This window comes from Eulemur rufifrons, chromosome 28, assembly GCF_041146395.1.
Source record: "Eulemur rufifrons isolate Redbay chromosome 28, OSU_ERuf_1, whole genome shotgun sequence".
Lineage (NCBI taxonomy): Eukaryota > Metazoa > Chordata > Mammalia > Primates > Lemuridae > Eulemur > Eulemur rufifrons.
The window spans coordinates 28,928,267-28,954,023 of record NC_091010.1 but is presented as its reverse complement, the minus strand read 5'-3'; the positions used below and the strand labels follow the sequence as shown (position 1 = coordinate 28,954,023).

The following is a 25,757-nucleotide window of genomic DNA, read 5'->3' as shown; positions in this document are numbered from 1 at the left end:
GTGACTCATACACTTGTGTCTTTTGCTCATTTTTCCAACGGGTTTTTACTTTTTTTCTTATTTGTAAGAGCTGTTTGTCCATTAAGAAAATGAATGCTTTGTTACATTTGTTGCAAATATATTTACCTAGTTTGTTGTTCAAAGTTGAATTCACTTATGGTATTTTTATGATGATGCTAAAATCTTTAATTTCATGAGCTGAAATTTATGAAGCTTCTATGGTTTCTGGTTTTATATCTTTTCTGAGAAATCATTCTCATCATTACAATTATAAAAACAATGTTTTATATGTTTACTCTTTATTTTAAATGTTTAATTATTTTATCCATTTGTAAATGTTTTGGACACAGGATTGAGGTAGGGATCTAATTTAATATTTTCCAAAGCCTAAACCATTTATAATATTTTATACTCATTCTCCATGATTTATCATATATCAGAATCCCTTATATAGCTCAGTCTATTGGTTAACCTTATTCTGTTCACTTTTTTAACTGTTTATTTGAGTATCAGAACCAAATTCTCTTGGTTACCATAGCTATATAACATACTTAAATATACTGAAAATTCTCTTTCATTTTTCCTCTTTTTTTTAGTATTTTCCAGCTATTGTTTCATGCTTATTTTATCATGAAATCTTTAGAATCAGCTTGTATAGTCATGAAAAATTAAAATCTTGATATCATTATGGAGATTGCATCAAATTTATAGATCAATTTAGAGAAAATTGATACCTTTTTAAAGTTTCAAGCCTGCTTACCATTCTCCAATAGAATATATCTTTATATTTGTTGAATTATTCATTTATGGCCCTCAAAATAATTTGAAAGTTTTCTTCACATAGATCTTATACATTTCTTAAGTTTATTCGTATGCATTTTATGGTTTGAGTTCATACTGTAAAGAAAATCTCTTCTTCAAATACATATTCTATGTGTTGCTACATATAGAAAAGCTATTGATTTTCATGTGATTTCATATTTTTAATAGTTTCTGAGGTTTTAATATGCTTTTCTTGGATGTTCAAGACTCAATCTTGTATGAATAAATGATAATTTTGGTTCCTCCTTTCCAATTTCTGTACTTCATCTCTCTTGTCTGATTGCACAGACACCTTTCTCCAGAGAAGAAAATAATAGTGATATATTTATGATATTTTTTGCTATTCAGAAATGTTAACCTTTTATGTAGGAAAAATTTGCTAGTCTATTCTTTTGTGGCTTCTGGGTTTCATGTCTTGCTTCAGAAGCTCTTTCCCATCCCCCAAATACTAAAGTCACATTCCATATTTTCTTCTAATATTTATAGTTTTCATTTTACATTTAGATCTGTAATCCATCTGGAATTTATTTCTATATATTGCATGAGATAAAAATCTAACTTTATTTTTTCCAGATGGATTGCAAAATTTCCCAACATCATTTGTAAATTTGGTCAGCCTTTCCTCACTGGTTTGAAATGCCACTTTAATCATATTCTAAATAGATTAGTTTTATTTTTTAAACTGGAGCTTAGAAACCGTAAAGAAAATGAAGTGCAGTGGAGAACAAAGACATGAAAAGCAGGCAAAAAATAGACATTAAGATAAAGTTGTGCACACACTATTTAATGTTTACAGTAAAATACAAAGGTCATTCATAGCAAAATAGTACAAATATACATACTTCAGAGAAAATATTCTTATATAGTTTTCTGGTAAGAAAGATTCAGAGGATGGATACCCATAAAATATAGGGCTGTGGCAGTTAATTATTCAAACATTGTTTAGAGTTTCTTCCATCACATGGAAAGTTATTTGAAGCCTCAAAGCTATAAACATCCTCCAGCTGCCTGGTTTAACCTCAAATCAGATGCTTCTGAAACTAGATCAGAATGTCCACTAAGTAAAAAAGTGAAGTCTGAAATTAGAAAAAAAATTAACAGTCTCCTTTTTTTCTTTTAATTCGAGACTGTTTGGCTTTTTCACTTTCATTTCTGAGTCTCTGCAGTATATTTCAACATCTCTCTTTCTTGGCATTGGAGGGGCACTAAGGTAGACAGAAGCCTTGCTTTGGCAATTTTTTCTTTTTAACAGGAGACTCGGTTGAAAGTCATGGAGATTAAATGCCAAAGATAATAAGAGTCAACGTTCAACTCTGAAACCTGGGTGGAAATCGTAACGCTTGTCCACCTACAATGCATGCCTTTGCAGAGCTTTGAAAAGTTTCTATTAATTAACAAGTTAGCAATTAATATTGCAGTAGTAAATCCTGATATTTCTTGCCCATCTCTTTACAGTTTTATAAGACCTAAAGGGCTACGTGTTAGTGGAACTACAACAGAGCTAAGGGTCCATTTGTGCAAGACTCTTCACTGGAAGATTAGAAAGAATTGTTACTGGCTGATACAAAATTTTATTTTTTAAGCTTCAATAAAAGCTTTTTTATTTTTTTATTTTTATTTTTTTATATATTTTTTTATTTTTACAGCTTCAATAAAAATTAAAAGAATAATCACAGATAAGACAGTTTACTGATTTTACCATGTCAAGTTATGTCCTTTGAGGCTCATCCAGCAAAGGCAAAGAAAACCCACAAAATGGTCTTGAGATGTGTTTCTGCACAGTATCATTAAAACATGTGTACTATGTTCACAAGCAGAATGATGTGTTTTTAAGAAGAACATTTAATTAAGCTTTAATCAAGCAATTAAATAACAACAAAAGCAATGATAACAACATCACCAACAACCACAAATAAGGCACTTTCTTCAGTGGCTGGGAAATTGGTCTGTTGTGTGTCTGTGGCAAAGGGGGGTGGTGGAGAGGTCCGGCTATGTCACACTATACAGATGATGTGAGCTAGTTATCTTATTACAAATAAAATGTAAACAAGTCCTAGGATGTCAACATGTGGGAGGTAACTGATGTTCTAGCCACTTTATAACAAACACTGGGATGTTTTAAAACATTACCATGTTTAGCAGTCTACACTAAAAACATACAATTTAACTGAATACATTTTTAACTTTTCATCCTGGGTCCTAGAGATGGTTACAACCTGGACTTGGAGCTTTTTAAAAATAAACTAAATGAATACAGATTTTTTTTTTCTGTACTATAAAAACATCCAGTCTAAGGGAGTGGGAGTATTGGCAGTTAGGTTAACAAATGCTGCCCTTAGCAGATTTTCCTGGAAAACCTTGCAGAGCATGTGTCTATTTTTGCCACCATTAATCGCCAAGACAGTCCTGGGTGCTCTTTGACTTCCTGACACTCTAAATGAAGCTAGATTTTGGACAGACTTTTTATTTCTCAGGCCTTCAGAGGAGTGCTAATTACAAAATACTTCATTTAAACACCACAAACTCATTCATGAAGCCAAGCCAAATCTCAGATTTGAAAGTATTTAAAATTATCCTTGCAACAGCCGTACTACTTTATACTTTATCTATTTTTAGAGGCTCAATGTTTGTTTTGCTGGAAGAAAAAAATTAAAACATGAAAAGTATGCCATGAGCAAATCTGCAATAATAAGCAGCACATACATGTTGGGGAAGAAAATTTTCAACGCAAAGCAGTCAACATAAAAACAGATTCTGCTGAGACATTTTTATAAATAGCAGTTATTATTTTGCTTTCAATTGCTAAGCATTTTAAATAACATGCCCTTAAAGGTTGTCAAGTTCTTTACTTCATGTAAATATAATTTCCTGATCTTAACTTTCATAAAGTTATTATGGAAAATTATAAATGTATTCCATCAGTCTCATGCATCATTTTACAATCATTATATTGTTAAAATTAGAAGCCTGAGGAAGAAAAGAAAGCAATAGAAACATACAACTGAATGGCACTGAAGAAGCCATTTATTGGAAAATATGTATTACTCTATACAAAACCAGAATTTGTCTGTAAAACTTTGTATCAAGTGTTTTGAATGGACATTATGTCACACAGAGATTTATAGATAAAATTGCCCCAATTGGTTGTTGATAGGTCATACCCAATTAAGGGTACACTCTACCTTAAATGTCTCTTTGAATTCCTGAGCATACTGACATAGGAGGAATTATGCTTTGAATCCTAAAAGAACAGTTTTGTAACTGTTTGCCTTATGTAATTACTGCTATACACCCCAGCAAATTTTCACACTGCATCTTTTAAAGCAAAAATTCACTAGAAGAGCTTCTGAATCGCCTCCATCTGGAAAGTACAGAGGTATGTAAAGGGAAAGTGTAGCCATTTCAATACTGAGAAAATTAAGTCTTAATACAGGAAAATAATGTGAATTATTCCCACAGGGTGGTGGCATGTTCCGAGCTCCGTCACTCATCCCTGGCTGTTGGCCATGAGTGGGGCTGATGCTGTCCTCCATCCCCGTGTTCCCTGAGACCAAAGGCCATCTCCAGTAGTGGCGGCTCAGAGGAGCTGCAGCTTTTTTTCGTGACTGCTGGCAGACACCAGAAACCATGGTAACACTTACAGGGCCCGAAACACCTTTATTCACTGTTTCAGGGCTTCCCTGCATCTGCCCACGTGATTCGACTTGGCAATATAGAAAATGGTAAAGTGGGGTTCAGGAAAATGCTGACGAACACTGCAAATCATGCTCAGAGTGGAAATTATGACTTCGCTAGCATTTTTCCAGTATTTCCTGCCTTGCCACCAGTAGATATGTAACCGAAATGGCTTGCTGTGAATTTCGTAGTACCCAAGCCAAAAGCAATAAAATTTCTGTAACAGCATATGCGCCATGACAGAATACCACATCAGCCCAGAAAAATGATTTTCCTGGGAAGGGCTGTGCAGCGATGAATAGGGCTCTCTGTGATACGGGAGCTGGGCAGAGATTTTCACTGCTTCCAGCCCACAGTGAGGTAATTTTAAAGGCACTTTTCCCTTCATTTGTTCTGCATTCACTGAATGTACATTTTTTGATGTCAGAGGGACATTGCAGAAAAGATCAGACGAGATAGTCTGACAATGGAGCCAAAGTTCAAAGCTTCTCTATTTTCAGGTAACAGCCGCGACAGTTTGCACTAGATCTTTCAGGGGCATGTCACTATAACCCTGCCCGTAGCTTTTTCAAACGGTTCGAGACAAACAAATCACTTAATCGTTGAACAACTACAACATCTGATACCATCACACAGAAGTTGTAAGTGAGAGCCACTAATCACACCTTCCATTCAACTGAAAAAAAGAAAATTCCTTGGCTTTGGTTTAAGATCACCTTTTTATGTTATTCTTTTGAAAATTATGATATGCCAAAGTCGGAAAAGAAAAAGAAAGAAGGCGATCCTGTCTGTAGGAAGAACCAAAAAGTCCAAGGTCCTAGCTGCACGGGGCTGTGAATAAATAATTATGGTGTGGGGTGGGAGTCGGCGGAGGTGTCGTCAGAGGCGACAGGGGTGGCCCGCAAAGGAAGCGCCAGGCCGTCCTGAGGCTCCCCCTGCCAGTGCGGCGGGGAGAGCCCGCGCTGGGAGGGCTGTCCCGGGCCACTGTGCTGTCCTGTAGGGCCATCTGCCTGCCCGTGGGAGGAAGCGCGGACTCCCAGGGCCAGCACCACCAAGCGGTACAGCTGCAACACCACCACGAGGAAATTCTTCGCAGCAAAGAACACCAGCATCTGATTTATCACTTTGAAGTGGGCCATCAGTATGAGACGTACGACAAGGAAGGGGCCATCCTGGATGAAGACACTGATTCCGATGTTCCACAGGTCGGCACTGTACTGGCAGAAGAACAGGCTGAGGAATCCTCTCGCTGTCACCGACAGGGGGCACACGAAATTCTGGACTGAAAACCCAAGACAGACAACTTACCATGGCTCTCTGGAATGTAGACACGTCAGACAGAATGACATGGGGGCAAGTCATTAACAATGGGGGCTGTGCTAGTACACGATTGGAAGTGACCCCGTAGTTTAATTTTGGGTGGAACAAATGAGAGCACCCTGCCACGTGGTTTCCATCCATGTAAAAAATTTCAGATCATTTTGTCATCACTCTGGGGAAAGCACAAGTAAAGAGACTACAGGGAATAAAGAACAAAGGAACCACTAGTGTGTTCTTGGGGTCTGCGGTGTGTGGGTGCCACAGCAGTGTGCTCCAGGCCTCAAGGCAGGCTTGGCCGCACCTCTGGATGCTGCAATTTCTCCAGTGAGATGCTGGCCGAGTCACTTAACCTCCTGGACCTCAGTTTCTTCCTTTGAAATCTGGGATAACAATGACATCTGTGAGGACAGAGGCCTATTCACAGCCTCATTTTGTTTCTATCAGAGTAAAAGCCCAGCCTTCCCTTCACTTTCTTCCACAGTCTTCCCCTTAGGATGATGATTGATGTGCTTGACTGTAAGTTTGGGAGTTGGAGCAAAGTATATGTGGCCCAGATTATTCTAGATCCTCACTTTAGGATCCACCTACTTACTGGTTGACTCAGTGATATGCGTAAACTGTGCTGTGAAAATTCAAGTACTTATTCAAATTCAAACTTAATTTATGTTAAACATATTTTTCTAATGATGGTGGGTGGGGGGAAGCCCAAATAAATGCCATTGTTATTTTATTTTGTCCTAATTCCTTATGCTTTTGTTTCACAGTTTACAAGAAAGACTGGATGTAATTACTGATTTTCCAGCTGAACAAAAGGAGGTCCAATCAACAGATGAACCTTTTGTTTTAATGTCTAAAATGTAAATTTAATTCAGGGTCAAGGGCAGAAAATAATTCTTTTATAATAATGAAGCTTTCCATTTGGAGTTTTCAAACAAAGAATGCCTTCGTCTACTGGAGCCTGCAAATATGATGAAGCTGCTTTGATATGGATGAACATAATGTACTGTTTGTTGGAAAATACAATAGTGATTTAGTCAGAAGTAACATTTGGTCTTTGTTTTTCAAACAGCTGCATAACATTATCACCCCTGAAAGTTTACAAAATTTCTTTCTTAAATAAAAAATTTCTTAGCAAGGCTGCAAACCACAAGAGAGGGGAGGGTGAGGATCAGAGAGTGAATGACAAAAGAAAAGCTAATGTAAGATCAATAATAGCCTTTCCTGAGAAGCTAGGTCAGGAGATGGCTCCCAATGGACCTCCTAAGGGTATTATTACTCAATATGTAAAGTGATGTCACCTAACATTCTATCAGTAGACGGCAGCTGACCAATGAGCACAGCATACCTTCAAGGGCGCACTACGACAAAATTTGTGTGTGCATATTATTATCATACATTTGTTTGTAATTATTAATCAGCAATTAGGTTTTGGATATTTCAACAAAGTCACAGCAACTCTTTCTGTTGATTCTGGTGACAATTTTCTTTCAGAAAGTGGATGTTAAGGTCTAAAATGGCCTCTGAGCTCAGAGCCTATCAAAAGGAGCCAAAAAAGATGCAGAAACAAGTTAAATATTTCTGTCCTATGGATTAATTCTTATCCTGAGGCCATCAGGTAGGATGTCATTAAAAAAAAAAAAAAAAACAGTCAGACTAAGAAAAATGTAATTATTCATGTCTAGAATTTCTTCAGAGTAAAGTGGCATCCAAGAGAATTCCCAAATCAAAATTGTAGCATTCTAAGAAGTTGTGGGATGACTCCAGATCAACACTGTCCAATTGAACTTTTTGTGATGGTAAAAATGTTTTATATTTCTGCTGTCCAATATAGTAATAGTAGCCATTGTGGTGATTAGCACTTGAAATGTGGCCAGTGTGACTAAGGAACTGAACTTTTAATGTTATTTAATATTAATTGATTTTAATTTAAAGAATCACATGTCGTTGAGGGGTACCATGTTGGACAATGTAACTCTAGATCATCACTAGTATAAAATTCCTGGGAAACAGTTTAGTTTTGCAAAATATCAGGAGTTTATAAGCCTTTGTTAAAGTAAGACCAATGGGATTCCAAGAGCCACCACTGAGGGAGATTTTAATTTTTAATTTTTACTTCTGAAATTACTCTTTTTCCGAGGTTCAAATACATGGTTTTGACAAAGAAATGAAAATGACCCCTTACAAATATTAAGAGATAACACTCATATGCCAGCAACTTGCTAAACACTTTACAAGCTATGTCTTATTGAGTCATCACAAGAACCTTCAGCCCTGGCTACTGTGATTAACATCCCTATTTCATGGATAAAAAAACTGAGGCACAGAGGTATTAACTGATTTGCAGGAGGTTTTACAAATCATAACTAATGGAATGACCATCTGAAGTAAATAAAAAGCTGTGCGATTATCCACACAACTATCTTAAGCTCACTGTGTACCAGCGTGGATCCACTCATGGCTTCCTAAGTTTCAATCTACTTCCCTTGTAAGATGAACTGGAACTAACACTGGGATATCACAACAATAATACTCTCGATTTCCTCCTTAGCTTTAGTACAGTTTATAATCAAGAGTTGTAATTTTCTGTTTCTTTGCACAGACATCTAGACACTTACCTGCCAAGTCCAGTGGAAACTGTAGCATGCTCCAAGTCCATATAACGAGGATAGCATAGACTAGTGCAGGGCTGTTCCTAGAATACAGACAAAACTTTCAATTAGTAACAAAATGTATGATCAAGTGCAGAGGAGAGAAATCTTCCCAGCTCATATTTGAATATATGCCTAATAAACCGCTTGTGAGTTGCCAAAATATCTTGGTGATATAATAAATCCATGAAAAAAATTCATGCATGATCATAAAGGAATAATAAAGAATTGAAAAATAAATAATCTGAGACTTAAAACTCAATATATGCAAGAATTATACAAAGCCTCTTGGTACCATATTGCTGTCTTTAGCTTTAAAAAATCATGGTGACATTATGGCAGAGACACGCTTAGAAAAAAAAGTTAGACATTGATGGATATTCAGATAGGTATACATGGATACCCGATAGATATACATGGATATTCAGAGGGCTGATTTCAAGAAATTCCAGGGGGGGAAAACTAATAATTATTCTAAGACTCCAGGGATCTAATTGAAAAGACATCTCAAAAGAACTAAATGATGCTGAAAAATGAAGAGCTCAGCATGTAAAAGGAAACTGTCCTTAGATGGAAAAAATAGTGAGGAGATAAATCCAATAAATGAAGATATTTACACCAGATACTAAGATGTAAGGCTAGGAATGTGTGTTTCATTCAACACTGTATCCTCAGTGCCTAGAACAGTGCCTGACAAATAACAGGCACTCAACATGTATTTGTGGAAGGAATGGTAGAATGTACAAAAGAAAGGCCCATTCTTGGGCAAATACACAAATGTTACAGATCTAGGAAAATGGTTATGAAGACTAAAATCAGAAAGAATATAGGTTGCAGAAATGCAAAGGATATTAAAGAAAGTGACATTCATTTTTAGCAAAAATACAAAGGAAGTTATCAATCTGAGCTCAATGGTATAATAACAGATTTTGTTTCCATCTTCAGTCAAGAGGGATTTTCAGATTGAAGAAGGCTGGAAAAGCATCAGGGAAGAGTAATTGAAACCAAACTAAATGAGGTGATTGTGAGGGATATCTTTAAATGCTTCAAGTGTTGAGGCCCTGAAAAATTAAATCTCAAAACTCAGAATTTGTAAATGAGATTTCTAAGCCATCATTATCTGTCTTGGCAGTTAATGGTGGAGACAAGGTTGGTGACAGAAAAAGTCTCAACTTTCAAAACGAAGCAGGAATATCTCAAAGTACAAAAACCACATTTACTATTAATCCCGAGTTAGATTATATAAGTGATTTTTTAAAAGATTTCTGAGAGCCCTTGTAGAAGAAGACAGTAATTACTAAGAATCAGCACAGGTTCTCTGAGAACAATTGCACTCAACTAAGATTATTTCTTCTTTTTTTTTTTTAATAGAGTTAGGATTACCAAGCAGGTAATGCTATATAAACTGAGGATAGACAGTTGGATTTAAACACTTCTGAAAAAATCTCCCATAGTGTCCTTAGTAACAAAATTAAGAAATGTTCTGGGTCTGAGGACTGTTAGGTGGAGTCCTAACTGTGTAAATGAGTCCCCACAGGGAGCTCTCCAAGGGGTTGCTGCAGGCTGTGCCTTTGAGTCTGTTCTACTTCACATTGCAGCCATGACTTGGTTGATGACATTTATGGGAGGCTTCTCGTGTGCACATATGACGTGGAGCTTGGATAGAAAATCAGTACCCCGGAAGACACAATCAGGATTCTGAAGGATGTAACTGAATGACCTAGATTAGGAGTAGAATAGGATAGAAGAGATAGCATTTCACAGCAGCAGCTATAAAAAAAGGCTCAAGGATTTTCCCTTACTATTATCTAATTATGAGTCCACAGTGAGACATGATTTATGATTTAGCAAAATCAAATGCAATCATAGGTTGCTTCAGAAGAAATACAAAGTCTAGAATTTTAAGAAGAAATGCCTTGGGAATGCAGACTGTAACTTTCCCTTCTTTACAAGGTCAATGTCTATACACAGTAGACATTCAATAAGTGCCTGAATTTTTAAATAAGGTTTCTGATCTCAGACTTACATGCCAAGAAGTTTTCCAAATGCTTAATTCTATGATCACACTTAATCTCTTACCAACTCAACAAAGTAGGCATAATTATTATTCCCATTTTACCAATAAGCAACTGAGGCATAGAGAGTTTAGGAAATGTGTCCAAAGTAATGTGGTTATAAGTGTTGGGAGCAGAAATCAAAACTAGATAGCTGATTTCAGCATCTACTCTTTCAAACATGACACTATACTATTTCCATGAATGAAATGGAAAGTTTTAGCTCTGCTCTATTCTACAATGTTCAGAACCTACCTGAAATACTGTTTGGTGCTTCATGTTTTAGGAAGAATGCTTATGAAGTTACTTGTACCAAAGGGGAAAGCTAGGATGGTAAGGGAACTCAGAGTCATGTTACATGTGGGATAGTTCAAGAAACTGAAAACTAGGGAAAATTCCTTACAAGCTTTATTTCATATGTTTCAAGGGCTATAATGTGGAAGAGGAATGAAACTTATTTCTTGTGACTTTAGAAGACCAATTCAGACTCAAAGAATTTTAGTTACACCTCTAAGAATCCAAATTTCATTGCAATAGAGGAAAGTGCTAATAACATTACCTCAAGCTAGAATAAGTTGCCACTTGGGTTAATACGTCTTCTATTAGTGGAATTTTTCAAATAGAACCTACAGAAAAATGTGTTGAAGATATGTAGGAGAGGATTTTTCAAAAAATAGATACAAAATAAATTTTTCATAAGATGGTCACTTTTGAAGTTTCCTCTAATGCCAAACTTCAATAATTCTACCAAAAACTCAGGTGCGATTTGTCTGTAAGGCAGTAGAAAGCAAAGCACAGGCTCTGGTGCCAAGTGACCTGGAGTTCAAATACCAGCTCCGAGCCTCGCTAATGAGATAGGATGTGAGACTCTAATCTCAGATTGATCACTTACTAGTTACATGAATATGAACAAGTCATTTAACATTTATATACTTTACCCATTTACATTATAAGGATGACAAAAGCTACTAGACTTTTTAAGAACTACATTATTTAATTATGTTAAACATTTAAAGCTCTTAGAAGAGCACCTGACACAGACTATTATGGTAGATCACTACAATTTATGCATTTTTATATTACATGTAATTTTGAGACTTTTTAAATTTCTTTTGCCTAATACTCCTTGCTTATAAAATAGTGATAATGATAATATCTACCTTATTATGTTAATGTAAGGACTAAATAACTTATTAAACTAAAGCTCTTAATAGACTTCTTGGCACACAGCAAGTGACAAACATAAACTAATAGTAATACTTTTATTATTATGTCAGCATGCTTTTTAAACACTTTGTCTCAATTTCATCCTCTTACAAAATAGGAATAAATTATAGCCTAATCCTAGTCCTATATAAGGCCAACTTTAACCATACAATAATGAATGCATGGTTTTTGCATATGCATGCATTATCTATACACACACAAAATATGGAAGAATGTGGATGTTAAGAAACATATTGGTAAAATTATCAAAAGAAACTTTGGAAAAGTAGGCCAGACATTTTTTAAAGTAGGCAAATATGAATTTTTAGATCAGGCAGTAAAAATACTTAGGAAGGTGAAATGTTGGAATGTAAATAAATCACTGAGTTTAAATCACAAACACTCAAGCTCTGCCAAGGAATTTTGGGGTGGATTTGTCTACCACTGTCACCTACGTGTGATCTGCCTTCACAAATGTCAACTGAGAAGCACGTGAGCAGACGTGATGGACTTGATTCATAAAGAGACAAAAGATCTTGAGAAGGAAAATTATTGATGTGAGTATCACTGTTCTGCTTGAAAAACTGGGAGGATAAAAGACTGGCATTTAGCAGATCAGCACACTCAATCTGGTGGGTAAAAATTAGAAATAAAAAGTCATATTTGCCAATTCACTTAACCATTTCTTTTTGGAAGTGTAAATATTCCTGCAGACAAGAGGAAATCAGGGGATAGAAATCATCCAGCCTTTAAAAAAAAAAAAAAATTGACAAACACCTTCAGAGAAGGAAAAAATAATGAGACAAAAAGAGAGAGGGAGAAAGAGAGGAAGAAAGTAAACCAAGTGTTAGCCTCTCCTGGAAGTGATGTTTCACCAAGATAAACAAAGAAAAATGAAGAGAAAACACAATGTAAACATAGGAAGATTCTCCTTTGTGTGGTCAAATACTCACAGTAAAATATCAGTAATGCTAAGAAAACAGATTTCTTCTTGTTAACAAATGACTTATGTTCAACAACAAGACTACATAGAGTGATCTCCAAATGTGTAAAATGTCCAGTGAACTCTTCATGGCAATGATGTTGAAATTCTGAATTGTGAAAATGTTGGAGATTGGCTATAAACAAATTAAAAAGTCGGCAAATACTCTCCCCAAAAGACATGTATAATAATGGACAAATTGCCAATATTCACCTTTCAGGGCTCTGGAAATCAACCAAAGGCAAACAACAAGCTGAGTACCATTTATTCATGAAAAACTGGCAGAAATTCAGGAAATCTACACCATTCTTTCCCATGGATATTCCCATACCCCCAGTTTGGCTGTGTTAAAAAAAATTGTACTGTTGAACAGGTGATGAAGAATTTATTTTAGACTATTGCAATAGGGGACAGAGACTGAACTCTCCTGAAACACAAGATGGGAAAGTTTTTAAGCGCTGGAGAGAGCTAGTGGAAAGTCCTGGAGAAGGTTAGGGTGGAGGTTGCTCAATGTGATTATGCCGTTTGTGTTTGTTAATTGGCACTTATCAAATTAAGATCCTACTGTCCCGCAGAGACTAGGATATTGGAGTTCTATCTTTCTTTATGATTAAATTTTAAAGAGATGCCTCCCAGGTCCTTGAGAAAGATATTGTTGGGTTGTAAACTGGCAAGAGGCTGGGAGAAGATTTACGTCTCAGAGAGCTAGAGAAAAGAATTTATAATATCAGGTTTTCTAAAATAAATGCTCTAAGAAAAGAGAAGTCAGGAACCTAAAGTCAGGAAAATCCCTGCCTAAGTTTATTCAAGTTCTGGAAACACGAAGGCCATCTTGATCAATCAAAGTGGTTTTACCAGAGAAGGCTTGGTAATGAACACCAGAGGCTCCTTGTGGCCAGAGGGTACTGACTTGATTTGGAGTGGAATATGAAAACTCACATTCAGAGGTATGGTCAATAAAAGTAACAAACTTAGTTGGAATGAATCAGAAAATTCACTTTGAAATTGCAATCCCAGTTGGAGTGAGAGATGAACTAACTCTAAATTTAATGAAGAGATTCTGAAAGTGACAGAGCTATAAAAAGGCTAGAATTCTCTCGTATGCTTGGCTGACTGAGAAATTGCAGGCAAGGGCAGGGAAGACCCAAGAGGACACAATGGAAATTAAAGGCTGAGGTAGACGTGAAAACTTCCTGAACCTTAAATGTGCTACCCAATCCATACACAGATCATCAGAGTGTAGTAGGTGGAGGGCTCAAAGTGTTTGATCACAATCTCTGCCCAAATCATTGGCTGACCTCAAGCTATGTAGTTAAAGGTATGGCTGCTAAGATGTCAAGCTAAGAATAAAACTAACAATTAAAAAAAAAAAAAAAAGCCAATCTGAGATACCCGTGGCTACAATCCAAGGAGAGGTAGATCCTTCAGATTAAGAAAACAAACCAACAAAAGAAAAAGGCTGAAGTGGTGAGGGGGCAAAGCCTGAGGATAATATATTGTTACAATATATTACCCAAGATGTCCAGTTTTCAACAAAGTAAGTATGTGACATGCAAAAACCAGAAGTGGGTGACCTATAATCATGGGGGAGGAAAAAACTGGCCCTAATGGGGCCCAGAAAAGGAAATCAAAGCAACTATTATAAATATGTTCAAAGAATTAAAGAAAATTAAATTTCATAAATTAAAGAAAAATATGATGGCAATGACTCAACAAATAATCTAAATAAAGATACAGAAAGCATAGGAAGTATTAAATAAAAATGCTAGAGTTGAAAATATGAGTCCTGAAATAAAAAATTTATTGGAGGCACTCTATAGTTTGACTCTACCTCTGGATTTAAGATGGCAGGAAAAACACCCTGTGACCTGGAAGATAAATTCATGAAAATTATCTAATCTGAAGGACAGAGAGTAAAAAAAGACTGAAAAAAAAAAAAAAAAAAAAAAACAGAGCTTCAGAGACCTATGGAACACAATTAAGCATACACATTTTTAATAGGAGTCCCAGAAGAAGAAATAGAGAACAAAGAGGAGAAAATATTCAAAGAAATAATAGCTGAAATTTTTGAGAAAAATTCTGGAGGTTTCTTGAAAAGTTAACATAAAATCAGCCATTCTACTTCTAGGGATCTACTGAAGACAGATGAAAACATAGCCTGCCAAAAGTTTGTAAGTGAATGTTCATAAGCAACATCATTCTTAATAGCACAAAGAAAAGGAAGTATTGCATGCATGCATCTACTACTGAATAAATAAACAAAATGCATTATATGCATTCAATGGAATACTACTCAGCAATTATTAATAAAAGGAACTAAACACAAAACAACATGGATGAACCCCAGAAACATTATGCTAAGTAAAAAAAAAAGGGCAACCTATTTTATAATTCCATTTCCATGAAATTTCTAGAAAGGAAAATCTATAGAGAAAAAGAGTGTGCCTCCAGAAAGTAGTATGGATACATCAAAGAACTAAAAGTAGGACTACCATTTGATCCAGCAATCCTACTATCCGGTATCCACCCAAAGGAAAAAAAAGATATTCTACAAAAAAGACATCTGCACTCAATTGCAAAGATGTGGAAACAACCTAAGTGCCCATCAATATGAGTAATTAATAAAATGTGATATATGTATACCATGGAGTACTACTCAGCCATAAAAAATGATAAACTACCTATTGTATTATCCTGGGTGGAGCTGGAGCCCATTCTTCTAAGTGAAGTACCACAAGAATGGAAAAACAAATGCCACGTGTACTCACCATTAAATTGGTACTAATCCATCAACACTTACGTGCACATATGGGAAGGAACATTCATAGGGTATTGGGCAGGTGGGAAGGGGAAGGAGGGGATGAGTAAATTCGCACCTAACAGGTGCAGTGCACGCTGTCTGGGGGATGGGCACACTTGCAGCTCTGACTTGGGCGGTGCAAAAGCAATTTATATAACCAAAGTGTTTGTACTCCTGTAATACTCTGAAATAAAAATACTAATAATAAATAAATAAAATTAAACAAGTAAAAGATTAGAAAATTTAAGTGATGCCATTTAAAAAAAAGAGTGTATCAGTGGTTGCATAGGGTTGGTGGTAGGAGTGAAGAGTGACTGCACAGAGCCACAAGGAATCTTTTTGGAGTGATGGGAATGTTCTAAATCTGGATTGTGGTTATGGAAGAACAAATCTATAATTTACTAAATATCATGGAACTGTAGAATTATAATAGTTAAATTTTTGGTATTTAAAATACAACTTTGTAAAGCTGTTAAGAAAAATTACAGAATCATAGGATTTACAAGCCTATATAAATTCCTACAATTTAGGCAGATGAACTTCAGTGTGGCCCAAAGGAAAAAAATTGATTTCAGTTAAAAAAAAAAAATAGCAATTGACATACTAGCCAGAATATAGGAAAGAGATGTAGATATCATTGTGATGTAGACATCGTGTAGGCTTTCTCCCAAATAAATCTATCAGCCCAAAATATGTAATAAAATACAAGAGAAAGTATAATGCCATAATAATAGGCAATGCTGAGTAGGCTACAATGAAATGATCTGCAATCACACGTAAATATCTTTTACTTATATATTAAGTTTATTTTTCATAATTGCCCTTTCGAGCCTAAAAGGGCAGGCTTACCTCACACTGTACAGTAGGAAGGGATTAAGGGTCTGCTTTGAAAAGACAGACGTTTGCAGTGCCAATTCTCATAGCATAGGAAAGACCTAAGACAGGAAATCAGAACTTGGACGATGACTTTCAGGAGGGAGAAAAACTCTATATTCATTGTGGGCCTTGATTTTGTGGGGAAGGGGAGGTATGTGGGTAATGGTGGCACAGAGGGATGGAATAGGGATTACGGAAAGCCACTGACATAATGAAATAATATTACAAATAAAAATGGCTTCAATCCTTGCTAATGAAAACTGAAAAGAAATTTTTAAAACATTAACTGTATAAACTATGACATAGCTTATTTGGCCCCATTAAACATCAGCTTTCTTGGGATATGGTGTAAGTTTAAAATTAAAAAATATGTATATTCATGAAGCATTCAGATTAATCTGTACATTATAGAAGAAACTGGAGATATTTAAGGTGTCTTGAAACATCGAGTGCTTCCTAAATTCTTGCTGAACGGAAATAGTCATGACTGAGATAGGACTGTGTCCTTTTGCTAACCCTTTGCTCCCCAATCTCTGCCCAGCACAGTGTTTAGCACATATTAGACAACCAATCAATAGTTAGTGAATGAAATAATGCCTTATGGTTTTCAAAGTCTTTTGGTTTGGGTTTGGTTTTTTGGTTTGTTTGTTTTGCTGGGCAATTACAATGTTATTCATGAACTTATTGAATATTCAACATTTATTGGCAAGCACAGATTTGTAAATTGCCCCTTGGTGTCATTTCTGGATGGGACTACAAAACAGTCCATTAAGATCACTGAATTTAGCATTTCTCACATTTTTATGACTGGTCCCCAAAATGTATCTCTCCTCAATATCTCTTTTATTATCCTATGTTCCATCCCATCTCCCTAGAGATTTTGCATGTACATGTTTATTTTTATATAGGTATAGTTATTTTTATATTGTGATCTCCCTATCATTATTGATATTTATTGTTTCTATGTGCTCAGTCATGATTTCATGTTTTTCTTGTAACCACATTGTACTGTATTTGAAAATACATTATACATTGTAAAGCATTAGCCATACATACATAAGGCATGAAAACTACAGAACTAACTCAACACTGCGAAGGTGATAGATCAATTTAGATTTTTTTTTAAAAAGAATATGTCAACTTAATAAGCTGTAACAAATATTAGCATAAATGAATCAGGAAACATCTTATAAGGGTAACCCATGGTTATAAATATAATTTGTGCCATAATTGGGATATTAAATTTACTCAGTAAGTTAGTGTATTTTGTTCAGCTTTATGTTTTGTTGTTTGAGAAACACAGCATAAAGTAAACTGTAGCATTAAAAGCCAGCCTCATTCCAATTTATTTTTATAGCACAGTGCAAAACAGCCCAAGCTTAAAGTACATTCAGGCACTGAGACTTAAATCCCTAATGGTAAGAAAGTCATTCCATAAACAGATGTGATCATGGATTCTGAGTTTATTTGCTTGTGGCAAAAATAAAAGTACCAACTCAATAAGTTTTAATTTATAGGCATCTACACCAGAAAGCCTTTGGGCACTTTGAACAAAACTGACTAAAAATAAAATTTAGTAAAATAAAACCTCATCTGCCCCATTCTCCATTTACACCAGGGAATGAAAATTCTCCAGCTGAATAGGAGAGAGGTTTCTCTGTGTATTCTCTAGGTGCTCTCTTGTAATTGTAGCTGTGCTGAGCTCTAGAAGAGAATTTCATGATTGGCTGTGCTCTTGACACTGGAAATGGTATAAAAAGGAGCGAGGGCTGGTAATTCTACTCCAGGTTTTCGGATACCAGGGCTCCACCTGACCTGTGGGCATGCAAACATGCAGACCTTTTCTGTTCTCACCCACAAGGCACATTATGTGTCCGTTTCTCTAGCAGAAATCTCCTTTATGTATTTTTTTAAAAATAAAGACTGGGCTGGTTTTTCATGTGTATCTAAATAGCAGCAAATTCTCTGATTCTAACATTGGATACAGGATATCTTAAAAATTCTTATTCATGCAAAATAAAAAGGAGAGAACAAAGAGACAGGTGCATGGCCCTGACCTTGAAAAGGTCTTTTCGTTGCATGGCCTGCTTACCTTACGTTTTGTTCTTCTAGGGTCTCACTTGTGAATTCCAGTATGTCAGCAGCTGTCCCCACAAATATAAGAAGAAGTTGAGAGAGTTGGTCTCGAGTGATCCCACCTCCAATGGGTAGAAGCCATCGTCCAATTATTAGCATTAACAGGAATGTCTGATGGAGTCCCAAAGTCCAAACTTTCTCACATACTGTAGATAAGTTACTTACAAAAACTTTGGCCTATTAAACAGAAATGTCATACAGACAGAAAGATCATGAGCTGCCGCCTTGGAGAGAGATATCTTCTTCACCATGGCTTTCAATCAAGAGTTTAACTTTTGTGGATGGTCATTGTCAGGAATTATTCTTCACTTGCTAAAGAAAGTAACATTCCTTTCAGCTGAGCACTCTGAAAAATAATAGCTAATACGGTCCTTAAGATGAGGCTGCCTATACCTAGCAAGTAATTTAAACCTTACACTTGCTAGTGGGATTGTACCATATGATATTTAAAGAAACAATTTTATAAGGTTTTAAAGATAACTTCTCATTTTACTATACTCAAAGTATAACACAAAGCAAAATGTTATAAATTCCACATTAAAATCACAAACTCCCTCTATATTTTTCTTTTATAGATTTTAAATCTGAATTTACTCATCTGGAAATATTTTTAGCATGGTACAAATCTTCCCTTTGTTTTTTATTGCTTTAAAACTCTACTATATCAAACCATAAAAAAGGCAATAATGTTTATCCAATACCTAAATTTAAAGAAAGAGAATAACTCTAAAGTTATTATTTTTATTCTGAATACTCAACATGTTATTTAATAATCCATAAGCTAGCAAGTAATTTTATTCTGCCCTTATTATTGCTCTCTAAGAAAAATTTGCATCCCACTCATGTATTCTGGTCAACATCTCTTGCCCAATTACCTTCTAAATAAGGCTCAAAGTCTGTTATTGACCCTATATGTTACAATCTTGTAAAGACTACAAGGACTTAGATCTTAAGTGAATTGGATAATGATTCTCACTTACTCATATAAGTGACTTAACTATGTTTGTGCAAAATCCATTTATCACTCTTGATCACTGTCTGACATCAAATGCACAAGCAAAGGGTGGACAAAAGACAAGGCAGGTTGCTAACCTGATTGAAGGATGAGGATCCATAACCTTTCGTTTGCACACTTCTTTATATCTCTTCTATGAAGCTTCACATGCAACTTATTTATTCATATAGGAATCACAATAGTAGGATAAACATTAATATTTTTATTTGTCAGATGAAAAACTCAGAGAGAGAGAATCTAAGTGATTTGTCTAAAGGTATGTAGATAAATTGTGATTGGAGCTTGGTTTAGAATCAAAGGTTCATTCTATAAAACCTCACAGAATGTTTCTGTGATAGGGGTCTTAGCCTTGAGTCTCTCCTTTACACCATTTTTGAATAGGCCATGATCAGTTTGCCAAGTATCAGACATGTGAAGAAAAAAGAAGTGATTCTATTTGGGCTAGAAATTTTCTCATTTTATTAATAAACACCTAAAAATTACATGTGATGGAAATCTTAGCTAATTCAATAACACAAGAAAAGGAAATAAAAGGTATACTGATCGAGACAGAAGAAATAAAACTATTTTTGTTCACAGATGACATAATTGTCTATAGAAAATCCCAAAGAATTGACCAAAAACCCCTCCTGGAACTAATAAGCATTTACATACAGCAAGGTTGCAGGATCAAAGATTGAGATGCAAAAGGAAATATCTTTCTTATATACTAGCAAAGAATAAGTGGAATTTGAAATTAAAAACAAAATACCATTTACATTAGCATTCTCAAAAATGAAATGTAGATTTTTAAATTTTTACAAATGTACCACTCTGGTATAGGGTGTTGATGGATGGGGAGGCTGTCACGGTCACAGGGTATATGGGACATCTCTGTACTTTCCTCTCAATTTAGCTGCAAAGCTAAAACTTCTCTAAAATATTCTTAAATTCATATTTGTGTGTGTGTGTGTGTATATATATATATCACATTCCAATCTTTTAATTATATCATTCCTTCACAAATGCATATGTCTCTCTTTGCACACATTATCTGACTTACGTGTTCCTTAATGCTGCAAATTAAATATATCTTTAATATAAAATATCTATTAATATGTTAATATTAACTTATATATAACTTAAATATGTTTAATAATATATAAAATATGACTATTTTGTGAACTACTGAGGCTAACAATTAAATCACTGGGAAATTTCTTCAGGACAGAATGAGCTGTAAGGTGTACAGTATGTTATCCTCACTAAGCTCACCATTTGCTAGATCCTTTAATTATGGTGGAAAAAGGTCTCACCGTCTTAATGAGATCATCAGTTCCATTGGTTTGTTCACTGGACGTCAGTGTTGGATTAAAGCCTTCTTTTCTGCTGGCATTCTGTGACTTTTCTTCAGATTGGATACTGCAATACTAAGAATTGGGGAGCAGAGGGGAAGGCAACATGCCAAAAAATATCACAATAAGGTAGAGTTTAAAACGGCCTCAATCTATCCAAGAGACTATGAGCAGATATGTGGAGTTTATACAATATGCATAAACATTTCCAAAAATCAGAATATAGGCTAGAGATAGAAAACCACTTTTTAATTAATATGAGAATAGTGTCAACTACATATATCTTATTTTTCCATAGGTCTGTGAGGATGTAAATGCTCTGAGTCATCACAAAGAGCTACAGAATTTATAGATTGATAACTGAGGCTCCTTCTGTGAACCCTGCAACAATTGTAAAACAAACCAATAATCAATGGCAACAATGAAAACATGTACGATCCTGATCAAAGCATTTACAATATTTTGAGAGTTTGTTTCTTATCCAGAAGCCTCTTTATCTAACATATACCATTCTGAAAAGTAAACAATCTATCTTCAATCTTATCTGTCAAGCAACTTAAAAAAATTGCATGTTCACCCACTAAAACATACATTTTAGTGACAGTCCAGAAGTTAATTTAGGTTTAAGGAAAATTCGACAATAGACCTAAAAGAAATGATGTGTTTTCTTCCTTCATTTTGTCTGTGAATTTCTGCAACTGAACTGTGCATGATTTTTATCTACCAGATGCTGGTAATTGGGGGTAGAGTAAGAGAAGGAAAAAGTAGACGAGAGGAAAGGAGTGGCACTTGCAAATGTAGCTATAGCCAATGCATATTTTATAAACCGGTTAAAAAAAGGGTTGAAGATTTTTTTAAACATCTGCAGTGCTAACACATTTTGGAAACACGCACACACCACCGCCACCACTACTACCATTATCACACATCCACAATCACACATTTGTATTTGGAGAGAAATCACTTAAAAAAATTAAAGCCATAACAAGTATATTTTTCTTAATTATTCTGGATACTTCATCGATTATTCTATGAGCTACTTGATAAAGTAGAAAGGAAAGTCTGCCAAGAAGCTATTTTTTCTACCTTTCATCCAAACAACTAGTGTTATGGGTGAAATGACTAGAATAATTAAGAAAAATGGCCATATGCCATATCTCTAGGAGCAAAAATACAGCTGTTTTTATATTGGTGTGTGTGCGTGCGTGTGTGCAGCTAAGCCTCCAAGAAAAGATAATGAAGATAAAAAATTAAATCTTGAGCCAAGCAATAAATTCTCATTGCAGAGTAGTTTTGTGACTCTATCTCAGAACTTAATAGTCAATAGGAAATAAATTTTGACCACTTTATGGGCATGAAAGCAGACTGTCTATTAAAAGTTATGACCTTAATATGTTTTTGACATTCATATCACTAAAAATCCATAAACATCTTGTTATTTAAGAAAATAGCCATTGTTTCATGCAGAAGATAATTTAGAAGCAAATAGCTTTGTTGTCCATATTATGGTATTAAGACTTATCTGAGTTCCTCTCTACTCTTGTTATTCTATTTGTTATATTAATAGACTGATGAGACTTTCCTGTAAGTGGCAACTACATTAGGATAGAAATGAATAAGTGATTTCGCTCTGCAATCACTAGCCTGACTTGTACTATTTTTGTGGTTATGTTGTTTACATTCAGCATTGTATAGGTGAGTTCATACAGATGACCTGGGTACCAATATGTCATTTTTTTCATGAGCTGTGTGTTTAAAGCTCTTATTAGCATCAAAAATATTCCTTTGGGTCAAACCAGGCTGTGACATCATCAAGACCAGAATGTTTCCATTACTTTTATCGTGCCACTTCATACATAGACCTAAGAGCTAAGCTCACAAACATTGTCGTAACCATCTTGTTCCATACATGTAGACCAAGCCAGATTCAGGAATGAAGGTACCAAATTGGTCATCTAAGAGAAATGTTTTCATGAAATAGGTCAGGATGTTTTCCTAATGCCAAGCCACAGATTAGAACATTTAGGATGCAGAGTAGATGGAAAATGTGAAAGGAAATTAAATTACTCTTTTCCATCATGAAAAACTCAGATGATTTTGATGCAAATGCCTCTAACACATGGCACACATAACTGAGAAAGGCAGTGGTTTCATGGACAAGGGTCCATTGGGGTCCCAGCCCCAGCACTGCTGTTGACTAGTTGTGTGGCTTTAGGAAAATTACTTAACCTCAAGGTCCTCTTCTATAAAATAGAAATGTTTGTACCATGCCTAACTTACAGAGTTTCTGGGTTCATAAATGAAAAAATGTCTATGAAAGTACAAGAGACCATATGGAAAAAAATTGATTATTATCACAACCAAAATTTTCTAAAAGAGTAGACTAAGAGAATTACTGTAACTTCCTTTATTCTGCCATATCTTATTTCTTCAATTCCAATATTTTGTGTCCCTCTTCCTTTTTTTACTTCCTTCTCTGCTCACCCTGCCCAATTCAATCTCTGGGCATTCATTTTCATTCTCAGTGTCAAAACTAGTCAAATCCATTATGACTAAAGTTTCAATTTATTTTGTAGTATGAAAATTAGAGAGGTACTGCCCAGGGCTCAAAAATCTTTTTTTATTAAAAAGAGAGCTTTAGGTTGTATGCTATTTGTTGTAATGGGATTTGACCTGTATATCAATTAACTGTGCAACACATTTAAATTATAAAAGCATTTGGGGAAATGAATTGTTATTGTAGATGATAGCCATGTCATAGAATTGGATATGAAGGAAAAAATTGATTCAAATCACCAGAGCTTATTTCCACACTCTTGAAAGTAGTAAGTAGTAAAGAGATTGAAACAGTCCCTTAACTCCTTATGGTGTAGTTTTAAAAAGCCATGATAATTTGAACCGACCAACCTATAGTTACAAAAATACTTTTACTACAAGCATAGAGATAGCTTGTGCCTTTAATGCTTTTTAGCAGGAGATTTAAGGAGGAAAAATGTTTTCTTCATCCTACATTATTGATATGTGTTTGTGGAATTCTTCAAAAACAGTCTACAGATGTATTTAATAAATTTCCCTCTGTGTGCCTAAAATTTGGAGTATTTTCCAGATGGGGTTATGTTACTGTATGGGAGGCTTAACCTTGCAATAAAATTACCAACCATAGCAAAAAAATCTGTATAGTGCCAAGTTCTCACAGATCTTGCCTAAAGAATTTTATCAGTAAAGGTACTAAAATCCTATTATATCATAAGCACAGTTCGTCGATAACATAGTCCTGTAAACTGAACTGTGAAGTCCAAGCTGGAGGCTGATGGGCTTTACTAACTTGGACTCTCCAAGGTTGTACAGGAGGATCAACAGCAGTAAATGACTGAGCTCAGCCTAGAACCTGCTAACTAGAGCTGTCTGTGTAGGAAGCATCTCAATTGAAAAGCTCTCTATACAAATAAGAGACTTATTGAAAGCCACGGTTTATTTTCTAGGTCAATGTGCTCTAATCCATATGAGCCCATCTTCCGCCTGGTGGGTCCCATGATTCCTCTGCTTTAACCTTAGTTTCTGGATTCTAGAATAGAATTTCTATTCACCAAGACAGCACATGGGACTCCCAAAAGTGAATCTCCTATAATCTGCACAGCCTGTATTTTAAGACAGACTATTTTAAGTAAGACAAAACATTCTAAACCTACAAGTTTGATTGTATTTAGATGGCAAGTACAAATAAAGCTTTTGTTTTTGTTTTTGTAGTTTCTAAAGTGTCATTTTATGGGATGCCAGATTAGCGAGGCCCACCCCTGCTTAGCACAACACGGAAACTCAACGGAGCTGCAAAGGTTGAAACCAAATTTCCACACCCCCACGTCAACTCTAGCATGTTGTGGGGTGTGGATGGGGGAGTCTTAGTAACAAGATCTCTAATGCAAAATGCTAATTATTTATGTAATGTTAAGTCTTAAATAAATGTAATGTTTTCATTTATTTATTTTTTTGACAAATCATGGCTTCACTTTATTTATTTATTTATTTATTTTTTGCTGATGGCCTCGTATTTAGTCAAGGCTTGATAACTCCAGTCCTTTAGAAAAGTGCATTTCTGAAATAAATCAGATCTTACTGTGGAAGTTATTTATTGCTGAATATTTCAATTTCCTACTTTCCAGAAGGAAGTACCTGGGTCTCATGATGCATCTCAAGAAGCCATAATGATGGAACAATGCTAATCAGATATAAAAATATAGCTGGTGAAAACCTGCAAGAGAGGGAAGAAAAAGAGAGAGTTTAGCTTTTCCAAAAAAAAAAAAAAAAAATTATTTTAAAAAGAGAAAGAAAAACAAATGCACATACTCTGACCACATTGACTCAAACCTTTTTATCTTAAATGTCTATTTCAATGGAGAAAAAGGCATTATGTGATTTCTGCCATATGGATTATAAAGAAACAAAGTAACTGTAAAAGGCATTAGCAGCTGTCATTCTCACTGAATTTCTAATCCAATTAATAGATGTTAATTTTAATATGGTTTAGTGGGACACTGCCAATTAGTTTCAGGCACAGCACTGGATATTTTGTATTTGATATGTTTTATGAAAAGCAAATACAGCAATAGTAAATCTTCCTGGATTTATTCAACACTGCAATTCCAGGAAGATTGACTGCATTTTTCAACATTAACCTAGAATCCTGAAAGCTCAAATCATATCACGCTAGAACACAAAAATCAGGTAATAAAGACTAAGAATGAGAACAATCCACCTGTGTTCTGTGTGCTTTGCTAAGCCTGTAAAATAGAAATACAAACAATAGCTGAAGTGTTTGGTATTTTTTTTTTAAGGCTATCTATATTCATTAATTTTCTGGCTTGAAATTCAAGAGGGGAATCTAAACAGTG

The 25,757-nt window shown here is 35.2% G+C and overlaps 1 protein-coding gene across 1 annotated transcript in view; it reads right to left on the bottom strand.

The window, feature by feature from the left end:
- Window positions 1-5,183: 5,183 nt before the first annotated feature.
- Window positions 5,184-25,757, bottom strand: part of TMEM26 (transmembrane protein 26) — a 36,103-nt gene continuing 15,529 nt past the window's right edge. Inside the window, exons 2-6 of the mRNA XM_069460695.1 lie at window positions 25,039-25,117; window positions 20,830-20,943; window positions 18,476-18,696; window positions 8,433-8,509; window positions 5,184-5,779 (exon numbers count right to left, since the gene is read on the bottom strand). Coding sequence (XP_069316796.1) covers window positions 5,343-5,779; window positions 8,433-8,509; window positions 18,476-18,696; window positions 20,830-20,943; window positions 25,039-25,117 — 928 coding nt within the window. The 3' untranslated portion in view covers window positions 5,184-5,342. The remainder of the gene's footprint in view (window positions 5,780-8,432; window positions 8,510-18,475; window positions 18,697-20,829; window positions 20,944-25,038; window positions 25,118-25,757) is intronic.